General features: G+C 37.6%; 1 protein-coding gene across 1 annotated transcript; it reads left to right on the top strand.

Moving 5' to 3' along the window:
• Positions 1-8,242: 8,242 nt before the first annotated feature.
• On the top strand, positions 8,243-11,065 carry LOC116413405 (uncharacterized). Its single transcript, XM_031912495.2, has 3 exons — positions 8,243-8,314; positions 9,519-9,699; positions 10,678-11,065. Exons 2-3 carry the CDS (start codon positions 9,556-9,558, stop codon positions 10,819-10,821), a joined length of 288 nt encoding a protein of 95 aa, XP_031768355.2. The 5' UTR covers positions 8,243-8,314; positions 9,519-9,555; the 3' UTR covers positions 10,822-11,065.
• Positions 11,066-12,171: the final 1,106 nt, after the last annotated feature.

The following is a 12,171-nucleotide window of genomic DNA, read 5'->3' as shown; positions in this document are numbered from 1 at the left end:
TATCATAGCACGTTAGTGATGGGTGATGGACGTTTGTTGCGAGAGCGTTAGAGCGTGGGTGATAACTGCCACCTAATTTACTATTAGCCATAACGGACAAACACTAATCGACTCTATCCAGTTATGATAAGAGATAAAATAGTAGGTTTCGAGTTATCTTGTGCTGTTAATAGCTAGAAGGATAAATTTGAACTAGCAATAAGTAGAAATTAACTTTTTATCTATTTTTTTTGTAGTTTTTTTGTTAGACGACCCTTGACAAGTGGCTTGAAATGTGACTTGCATTTCTGCATGGGTACCTTCGTCCCTCTCTTGTTTCTGTTGCTAAGTAGCTGTATTTGCATGGCTATGCTTTGGAATAACAATGCATGACGGTGACTTTCAGCAAGTACCATATCTGTCCAACTTCGGTTGAACTTTCAATTACGCTTTCAACTACGAGTCTCCAGAAAACTAATGTTCACGAAATATAAAAGGAAGTTTTTTATAAAATACTTTCTGGAGATATCAACTTTACTGAAGATTTGAAATTTAAAAAAAATCACCGAAATAAGATTGGTATCGTAATTGTTGTAAATCACCCATGTGTTAGTAACATGGGCAATATTATTGGTGTTATTTAACATATGTCTGTATTTTTTTCTTTATTGTTATGGAGGTAAACGAGTATTATTCACCAGAGGGAGACTTTGTACAAAAGTCGATTGCTTGGGTACCTCTGTCCCATTCGTGTTTCAACCATGAAGCAGTTGTGTTTGCATGGCTGTGTTTCGGTTTGAAGCGTGGGATATGGCGTAAATTTACAGGGTACAGAGCAATAACATCTGAGTCCTCAGTCATGCGCGAAACAGCATACTCTGTGATGTCCATGGTACTGCTCATGTCTATAGGCGACGGTTACCACTTTCCATTAGGTGAGCCGTCAGCTTGTTTGCCATCCTAAGTTGTATAAAAAAAACCTAGCATCTAAGAAATGAGGGTGAATTTTAGCTTAATAGCGAGAGATACGATGGTAAAAGGGTATAAGCTCGACGCTGTGTAGAGTCAAGTGGAAGGAGCTGATATTGGAGTGCTCCTGCCCAAAGATATGACTACTCCATATGTTGGCGAATTTAGGCTTGGTAAAGCAAAAAGGAGTCTATGCTGAGAAGTGACTTACTCTTTCGCCTTGTTTAGAACCCCAAGTTTCTTATCTTCTAAGTTTCACTTTCTCTTTCAAATAAGCCTTAAATTGAACGTCGTTCAAAATATCAATTCTAAAAATCCTATTGATTTTAGGTACCCTAAGAGGAGTATTCAAGAATTAAGATGTCACAAGAAACAGGGAAATTATCATTCATTAATTAGCATTGATGATTATCACTTTCTAATCATTTATTTGCCTGTCAACTTATTTGGTATTCTAAGTTGTATAAAAAATTAATTTAGATGAAATGTGACAGTCAGATCATATAAAATATGAAAGCAACTTTAGTCAGTCGTCCTTACCTCCTTTACAGAAGTCAAATGGTAATTTCGCCATCAGTGCAAAAGAGAAAGTTGATTTGTTAGGCATTCTCTTTGCCTCGAATTTGACATTAAATGGTGGAGATATTGTGCCGTTTATCATCCCGTGGCGCGAGGATTCCATACCGGAGATTTCCATATTGCAATGGAAAATCTGGCGGGAATTATTATTCCTGGACGTCAGTTATTTGAATGGCCCAAACGGCATACCGGCATTGGCATTAAAGCGATGTGCTCCTAAGCTATGTCCTGTACTTACGTGTCTTTTTACAGTATTATACCCAAAAAGGAAATTTCTGGAAGACCACTCTTGTGTACCCTGTACCTAAAAAGGGAGATAAATCGGCCGTAAATTATAGGCCGTAATTCTGATGCGTAGTTTAAAAGATCCAAGCGTACAGACGATGGGAAGAGGCTTTGATTTATACTGTCATATCAGCTTTATTGTCCACAGCTGAACACAAGCCTTGGAGGGTTTTGTCAGTAGTTGCCATGCGGATTGGCAACCGCAGTTAGGCTTTATAGATGTTCTAAGAGAAACGCTGTTGTCCATCCCTCGCCCTCCCTTAGTCGCCTCTTAGGACACCCACGGGAAAGGAAGAGGGAGCCTGTTCTATGCCGGGACCACACGGTCACGGTTTTATACTATGAAGAGATACTATTTGGTGTTAGATAAAGAAATTATACTATACGGTGGTATTGTTACTCGGTAGTGTATGGCGGAAGAGATGTTATCTTATTATTACACTTAGACGTGCATGTTTCAATGTACCTACCTAGTTACGGAAGTAAATGGAAAGACAAACATTTCCAGTTTGTTGTGTAATTTTTAAGTAACATACTTACTTATACGGTTATGATAAAAAGACTGAAAACATAATCATGGGTTGCTTATTAGATGAAGTTGTTGCTGACGTCTTCCGATACAAAGTCTTTTTTTTAGTGGGTGATAATGGAATGGTAACCTCGCCTGCGCCATTGGTATACACCGGCGGGGTACCAGTGAAGGATGAGAATGAAGCAGATCAGTCAGCCCATCGTGACGAATTCAACAAGAATTGTTCACGATAGTTTCCAGGGGGAACCACGTGGAGGTTGACCTAATAGGTTGTCAAACTCCATTGCTAACAATCCCTTTCCCCCCATTGATACTTGTAATACAACCATCGCACCAAATGTGAATAGATTATTCGTGGATCAGTGCGCTCCATCTTAGTATCCTTTTGTATCAGGTGAGATGGTGATCACGCTTTAACAATAAAAAAAAAAGCAATAGTTACCAGCTGAGGTAAGATCAACCGCCAACTCTACTCTAAATTAAAAAAAAAAAAAACTCTAAATAACTTGTGGGGTCGCTCTTGAAATAATTTCAAATAGATCGATATTGGAATTGAGAACTCACACTCTCGAATTGCGTCACTTGTCACTAGCGACATAATGGTTGCATACTGTTCTGATAGATGCATATTGGTGCAACTTGCCAATGCAGACTATTGTAAACCGATCCTAATTACAGCTAATTCCTAACTATTATTACATGAGTGCAGTATTAAATTGTCATTAGCAATAGATTTGGTTTGAGATCGATATTGGATTCAAGAGTTGTCCTACTGTTTGTTTGTTTGTTTGTTTATTGATTATTAATATAATTTAATTGCTTTCTATTTGTATACAATTATTATTTTCTTTTGTTTGTTTTGTTTTGATTTCTTTTGTTCTCGTTTTGTGCGCTACTGTGTGGGCCGCATGCTTCTTCGATTAAATTATTTCTTTCTACTTCTTTCTTTCTTTAAACACTATTGTTTTGAATAAGGTTGACAGTATTTCCCCAATGGACTGGAATGGAGTGGTTCTATAATTATTATATTATCATTAAAAAATTGGAAGAATATGGCTATCTATATAACAGGTGAAGAGTTTTTTTTTTTTTTTATATACAGCTTAGACTGGCATACAAGCTGACGGCCCACCTGTTGGAAAGTGGTAACCGTCGCCTATAGACATGAGCAGTACCATGGATATAACAGACTATACTGTTTCGCCCATGATACCCCCCATGCGTTTCCTCTGTACTCAGTGGATTCATGCCATATCCCACCCTTCAAACCGAAACACAGCCATGCGAACACAACTGCTTCACGGTTGCAACACGAATGGGACAGAGGTACCCAAGCAATCGACTTTTGTACAAAGTCTCCCTCTGGTAAACTCAGAGTACTCAGTAAATTATGTACAAGTTAAAATATTAAATGATTAGAAGTGACTTCAAAAAAAGGCAAATTCGTGCGACTTCTTCTTGAATAATTGAGATAAATATATCTCATTTGTATACTAATGTGACGAGTGGGATTTATAGAGCAACATTGCTGTATAAAACATCTCCAAAGAGCATCTAATATGCGACACGAGGTCACATTCAATTAGGCTGCGACTGGCGGCCGGTTTGGTACATGATTTATTCATAGGCACTCGTGCGTTATCTATTTACCCCATTTGATACATTCTAACAGTACATATTGGGGGGACGAGGATTATTAGTAATGGAGACTGAGAATCCCATTGCTATATATAGAATATGTACTATTTTTTTTTATGGGTGACAATGATATGGTAACCCCGCCTGCGCTAACGGGATACGCTGGCGGAGCACCAGTGAACGGTGATTGATGAGAATGAAAACAGGCCAGTTAGCCCATCATGATGAATTCATCAGGAATTAACCATGACAGTTTCCAGGTGGAACCGCGAGGAGATCGACCTGGTTGGGTATGTTGCTAGCAATGGGATTCTCAGTTTCCATTACTAACAATCCTTTTTCGCCCTTAACGACCTGTCGTCATAACTCCTGAGTTATGAAAGTAGACGAAGTAACAGATGCATACTGTTACTAGGTAGAGGCTGTTTGCACTCGGCTCAGTCGACTTGAACCTGGTATTACGATATAAGGATGTAATACTATAACAAGATTCGTCCTTTCAAATTACCTGAATTAGAAATCAATCAAAATGATGAATTCCATTATGTTCTATTACCTTAAGGTTGTCTTGAAAAGATTGCTCTCAGCAATAAGACCAACTTACTGTACTTATACACTTGTATCGTTGTGTTTGTAAATTGTTTTGCTTATTTCCTATATTGTATAATGCAAATAAAGTATACTCATTCATTCATTCATTCTATTCTCATGATGGACAGGATCTAGGGTATGCGTACGAATTTTCTTTCACTAACTATAATTTTCTTCGTGTTGGTGATCAAGGGAACTTTTTTAATGGGTGATAATGGAAAGGTAACATTGCCTGCAATTGATATACGTCTTTAGTAAGACATGATGGGTGAGAATGAACGCAGGTCAGTTGACTCATCGGGACGAATTCAACAAGAATTTACAAGAAGAAGTTTCAAGGGAAAACCGCGTGGAGATCTAACTGCCTTATCGTGTCAGTATTGTCAGGTCTCATTTCTAACAATCTCTTTCGCCCCTGGTTAAGGGGTCGGATAACCTTTGCTCAAAATGTTGACTTGCTAATAGTGCTGTCATTGCCCTTTTACAGATCTTTTACAATGCAACTTTTAGGGCTCAGTACACAGTTTAGAAGATGAGAGATCAATTTGGATGTGATTCCAGAGATGCTAGTTGCAACTGTACTTTATGTGACCTGGCTTTGAGATGGTTCAAATACTTTTAAACAAGTAACCTTCTCTAGAGTTAAACCATCAGTAGAATTGTGTCAGTTAACATTTGCATAAGAAAGAACGAGACGCTGGATGTCGCCATTTCATTGTATCTAATGAATAATGTAGTGATAACAATTCTATCAACAGATTTGTTTGCCTCCTGTTTAAGGACCAGGACTGCTGGTAGTCGGTCTTACAGTCACAAGCGTCATTTGTCCTGTATTCTGATATTCTAGGTCGTAATGCCTGCAGGTACCTGCCGTAATACCAGAGGGAGACTTTGTACAAAAGTCGATTGCTTGGGTACCTCTGTCCCATTCGTGTTTCTACCGTGAATCAATTGTGTTTGCATGGCTGTGTTTCGGTTTGAAGGGTGGGATATGGCGTGAATTTACTGGGTACGGAGGAATAAAACCTGAGTCCTCAGGAATGGCAACGCATAGGGGGTATCATGGGCGAAACAGTATACTCTGTTATGTCCATGCTACTGCTCATGTCTGTAGGCGACGGTTACCACTTTCCTACAGGTGGGCCGTCAGCTTGTTTGCCATTCTATGTTGTATAAAAAAAAAGTATAACCTAACTACTTATTATTGATCGTTGTTTTTGGAAGGGCAAGTCGATATGTCAAATCAGGCGATTAGTTGTATGTATGGTTAAATAAGTCTTGCTGTATACCTCACCTTCTGGCATTCGCTATTCACTCAATACAAACACATACACACACACACACACACACACACACACACACACACACACACACACACACACACACACATACAAACACCTATGCATATCCAAACTGACATTCAATGTCACATATTTAAATTTACCCCGTTCGCCGCACTTATAACTGTTAAATTTCTAGCTTTGACTTCCACGAGACAGGCTTTGCCTAGTGTGGGGTCATAGTTATATTGTACTACAGGCTAATTTTGTTTAAGGAAATAAAGTTATTATTTTTAAATTTTACTAAAATTCTCATCTCCCCTCTTAAGGAGAGGAGATGGCAACTAACCCCCGGCAGAAGCACAGTCGGCCGGGGTTCAAGGCCCCAGGGAGAGAAACCGGCGTATAATGCGGGCAGAATCTAAGAGCACCGCTTTCTGCATCTTGCCGGGGAGTGAGCCGCCTCGGAATCCCAACCGTCTGAGATGTTGTTCCAGTCTGGTTGGGATAAGACCGTTCACCGACATAACGATTGGGATGATTTCGGTAGATGTCACCCCCCACATTTCGGTCACCTCGTGAGCCAGGTCGAGATATTTTCTCTTCTTCTCGGTTTCGGCTTTTATTATTATTATTATTATTTGTCATCGACAACATCATTGCAGCTATTTGATGTTTATTGCTGAATTTAAGGCCTTCTTCAAAGGCGTTCAAGAAATTCGTTATATGCCATGACAGTTATCCACGAGTAATAGTTTATTTATATTAGTCTAGATGTTTTCTATGCAGAAAAATATTACATAACATGTATTAAGTAAATTAATTATGTATGTGTAAAGTGTCTCTAGTAATATTACACTCGTATTTAAGTTTCTTGTTTACCAGTATTAATATTTCGAAATTAAGGGTTATATTGGAATTAGTAAAAAGCTCGATCATGATGCAGAATCCATTAGGTCAATGGTCGTACTTGTAGTTACTCGATTATTCGATGGCATCAGTCAAATAAAATTATTCGTCAAATTCAATTCCCATTATTGTGGCTGTAAAGTTCGCGATTATCGAAACCACGAATCGATCAAAGAGAACATAAAATAATAAACAGAAATTATATATTTTTTTGTTTTATGCTAATAACCATGATTTTATCACCAATTCAGCTGTTAACTGTCCACTGTTGAACATAGGCCTTCGCCGTAAGGTAGTATTTTTTTAGTAGTTGCCATGCTTGGCTGACGGGTTGACAATTGCACTTAGGCTTTGGTGATGTTTTAAGAGGGGTACTGTTACGTATCTCTCGATCATTTAGTTCTCTTACTTGTCTCCTATGATACCCACGGGAAAGGAAGGGGTGGCCTATTTTATACCGAAACCACACGGTTGTCATAATTTATTATTAATAGTGTTCGATTTTGTTTAATTTTTGTTTAATTTGTAAGGTTTTTGTTAATTGTCCATAGGTGAAAACTCAGTCAGTTCTTAGTTATTATTTAACAATAGATAAATAGATTTCAAGAACTAGACAGTCTATTTGTGACATTAATCTGTAATTGACTATTGTACGATCTTATGGTTTATAGAAATGTAAAACAGAAAAATTAAAACAACTGTTAAATCAAACGGACTCCTTTATATCAATCAATACTCCTCAATTTGTTTATCTCAGACAAATAAATATGTATATTTGGTTTTTATATAAGAAATAAACTAAGACAAATATTTCACTTCTTGGTTTTTTTTTCTTTCTTGATTTTCACTTTTTCCATATCTATTTCAGGTCATCTCTTATTTGCAGTCTTCTTAGTACTCATTCTTTTTTTATTTTAAAATCACATCACCAGAGGGAGACTTTGTACAAAAGTCGATTGCTTGGGCACCTCTGTCTCATTCGTGTTTCTACCGTGAAGCAGTGGTGTTTGCATGGCTGTGTTTCGGTTTGAAGGGTGAGATATGGCGTGAATTTACAGGGTACGGAGGAATAACACCTGAGTCCTCAGGAATGGCAACGCATGGGGGGTATCATGGGCGAAATAGTATACTCTGTTATGTCCATGGTACTGCTCATGTCTATAGGCGAAGGTTACCACTTTCCATCAGGTGGGCCGTCAGCTTGTTTGCCATTCTAAGTTGTATAAAAAAAAAACATAGTCCATTTATTTCTGTTTGAGTCTTCTTCTATACTTACAACTATCTTCTTTATTTATAGCCTTACCACATTTTTTTGTCCCTGATCTACTGAAGCAGATTTTCAACGCTTCACATTCATATTTAACAGTGTTCTTACGAAATTTAATTCTCGCGCTTCTTGCTCGTTTAAAACGTCAGTTTCCTAGCTCCACACAGATCATCAGGACGGTTGCGCAGCCGTACTCCTCGCGGTGAAAGTGACGTGGTCGCGGGAGGGGCCGGCTATATGAGCGTGTGGTGTGCGCGCGCGCCGCACTCCCGCGCAGCCTTACAGGTGAGCTTTGGTCGCCATACCGTTCGATATGGCTGGATCCTTGTGAAGTGTACAATTGTGCTTGTGAGTGTAGATTGCGTTCGAGCAAACTGCAAGTGATACGCATCTCATACGCTTATGTAACAATTTCATTGTTGAAATCTGTGATTTTAAGATATTACACATGCATGTAATTTATTCACGTATTATAATTTGAGTTTTAAATATTGTATATGTGTGGTTGTTACAAATTTTTCAAAAATTTTTTTTTTGATATTAAGCTATTTTATACTGTGTCATATTTAATACTTAATTGAGGTATTGATATCATATTCTATTTTCGAAAATATATATATATATATATATATATATATATATATATATATATATATATATATATATATATATATATATATATATATATATATATATATATATATATATATACTATTATATTTACATTTTCAATAAAGCAGCAGTCTGAGAAATGGTAAATTCAAAATTTAAGCTTATACCAAGTTTCGATCACACTGGTAATACTGAGCTGACATCTTCATTTTATGGAAGATATTTGTTATGATGACAGTTACGTTCTATCGGATACTTTCGAAAGGAGGAATTTCTCAATTCATCTGTATATTTTTGTGTATATTTTATACGGTATCTTCGCCAATTCCGATTATGATAATTCCTTTTAAAATAGCTTCTTTATGACGATTGAAACCGCAGTTATTCTTTGCAGTACAAATTCTAATTGTCGACTGATGTTAATTATGTTTAAAAAATACTTTTTCGAACTCACATCTTTGTAATTCGGGCTGAGTATGAAGAGTTTGCAGTAGGTTTACTAAAAAAACCCCCGATAGGATGTTAAATAGAAGCTAAACTTCAATCTTCTTAGCTGTTTCTAATTTCTGTCAAATTTTCTTTTAGACCACCAATCTCTAAGATAAATCCATTTAGTCCCGTCTTCTAGATTTATGTTTTACTTATTTCTTTGGCCGTGTAGGCATGGAAAAGGCCACCCCTTCCTTTCCCGTGGGTGTCGTAAAAGGCGATTAAGTAAGCTTGTGAAGGCATCGGCAATAACGTCTCTTTTAAAGCATCACCAAAAGTCAACTGCGGTTGCGGTTGGCAAAATCCCTCTTATGGGGGAAGGTATGTTCAGGAGTGGACGATCAATGACTGATATAACAACATCAACTTATTGTTTTGTATATTGCAGTGGTCGTTGCGAATCCGGTGGTAATTGATCAGTGAGCATGCAGTCGTCAGTGCTGTGCGTGTTGGTGCTGGTGGCGGCGGCGGCTGCAGCCCCCCAGCGGGAAGGAGCTGCTTTCACCAAGGAAGCCATCAAGCAAGCACAGAATACCTTCCTCATTCCTAAAGACGCTGAAATCCAGAAGGTAGGCTAGTCAAAACTCATTTGTTTGGGTACCTCTATCCCGCTTGTGTTTCTGCGTGATTTTTTTTATATTACTTAGAATGGCAAACAAGCTGACGGCCCACCTGATGGAAAGTGGTAACCGTCGCCTATAGACATGAGCAGTACCGTGGACATAACAGAGTATACTGTTTCGCCCATGATACCCCCCATGCGTTGCCATTCATGAGGACTCAGGTGTTATTCCTCCGTACCCTGTAAATGCACTGTCATATCCCACCCTTCAAACCGAAACCCAGCCATGCAAACACAACTGCGTTAAGGTAGAAACACGAATGGGACAGTATACCCGTATTAGGAAGGTGAAATGTGTCAGGAAAATTACAGGGCAAGTATAAGAGACTGCCATTTTGTTTGTCATTCTAAGAACCATAAAAAACTTATATCAGTTTAGAAGAGTCACGTGTATTTTGATTTAATAAAAAACATAATTTGAAATATATTTGTTTATAGATATGCAAATTGGTGTGAGCTCTCCGTGTTCACAGATCATGTATTATGTAACATTTTGTAATCGAGTCATTGCGTGGACTTTAAAAAGTTGTCTAAAACATCGCAATAGATTTACATTGCAAGATCGTTTATTCCAAAAGTTGTTCTTAATTTGTTTATATACTTTTTATTGGATGTAAAAAAATGTTTTCGCTAATTGTAAAGCAATATTAATATTATTTTTTTATGTGGTCGATTAATTTTATTATCGTGTCGGTTTCATATTCATTTTTCACGTGTGATTTTTTTTCTTGTGAAATAAAATCTTGTATTACAGTTGTTATGAGTAATCTTTGTTATTAAACATGGTTTTTAATTTGTTCACTTTATTTAAAAAAGTTTTTATTGCAAATTCTTTTTTCACAGAAAAAAAAATATCACCCGAATAATATTTTATGAAGAGGAAAATTCAGTTTATGTATAGAAATTTAATATTATATTCTTTTAGGTGCAAGAGGGTATCGAGCTGGCGGCTTACGAGTCAATCCCTGGCAACCAGAGGATCAACCTGTTCGAAATCCTCGGCGACCAGGTGCCGTCCGAAGTGATCAACAACTTGCAGGGCCAGATCGACAAGGTTGGCCGCCAGTAAACTGGCCGCGGCAACCAGGCACGCATGCTCAGCCGATGGCAACCAGTAGTGAATGAACAGAATTACATTTGGCAACCGTTAGATACTGGTTCCCATTCGGATTAATAACGGGTGGACTGATGGAGAATATTAATTTATTGATTGTGCAAGTACAGTACAGTGAATGTGATATTGTGTAACACCTATCTTTTATATGTTTGTACATAAATTTTATTTTTAAAATAAAACAACAGTACAAATTTGATGTTTCGCTTACGTAACAGTATTCCGTTCGAATGGAGATTGCGCATCGAACATGCGACGGTTTATGGGTGGGTTTTTTTTATACAACTTAGACTGGTAATCAAGCTGACGGTTTACCTGATAGAAAGTGGTAACCGTCGCCTATGGACATGAGCAATACCATGGACATAACAGAGTGTACTGTTTCGCCCATGGGGGTATACGTTGCCAATCCTAAGGACTCAAGTGTTATTCCTCTATACCCTGTAAATTTACGACATATTCTTGAAGATTTCACCAATTCTAATCGCTCTAAATACCACAAGTTTTAACTAGGAGTAAATAGATAATACGCGAAGGTGTATATTTGATACAAACTTAAATTTTCCTTATTCATTCGTCCAAAGTTTAAACTCGTATTGTATTGTAGTGGTATCTACAAGTACTAATAAACATAAGACCCTACGCTAAGACACTTACTTTGTTAGGTCTTCAAATACTCGAATTGGGGGGAAAGGGATTGTTAGTAATGGAGACTAAAAATCCCATTGCTAGCAATATACTCAACCAGGTCGATCTCCTCGCGGTTCTCCCTGGAAACTATCATGGTTAATTCCTGATGAATTCATCATGATGGGCTAACTGGCCTGTTTTCATTCTCATCTATCACCCTTCACTGGTGCTCCGCCAGTGTATCCTGTTAGCGCAGGCGGGGTTACCGTACCATTTTCACCCATCAAAAAAACAACTCGAATTATGCACGTCAATACCGGACTCTCTTAACTTATCATGCAGACAACATAAATAATATTAAGAAATCAAAAATCATGTTTTATTTTGAATATTTAATTATCTAATTTCAACGGCGTATGACAAAATATTATTAATTTTAAGTCACTGAATATTCATGAGGCGTTATCGAGTCGAAAGTGAGCGATAAAAAATACATTGGAACGATGGCGCTGGCAAATCCGTGTATTATGTTAATAGCGGTCGTCTGATACGTGGATTATGTAATTGGATTTCAAAACGATGACAAACGATTTTTTTTATGATCGTCTAACTCATGATGCAGAAGACATATCTAATAGAAGTTGCCTCTATGGTCTCGTAGTGTTTTCTTTCCTA

The sequence above is a fragment of the Galleria mellonella genome, unplaced genomic scaffold (genome assembly GCF_026898425.1).
Source record: "Galleria mellonella isolate WM207_F2 unplaced genomic scaffold, CSIRO_AGI_GalMel_v1 utg103, whole genome shotgun sequence".
Classification (NCBI taxonomy): Eukaryota; Metazoa; Arthropoda; class Insecta; order Lepidoptera; family Pyralidae; genus Galleria; species Galleria mellonella.
Note: the sequence above shows the minus strand (reverse complement) of the source record. Positions and strands in the feature narration are given on the sequence as shown.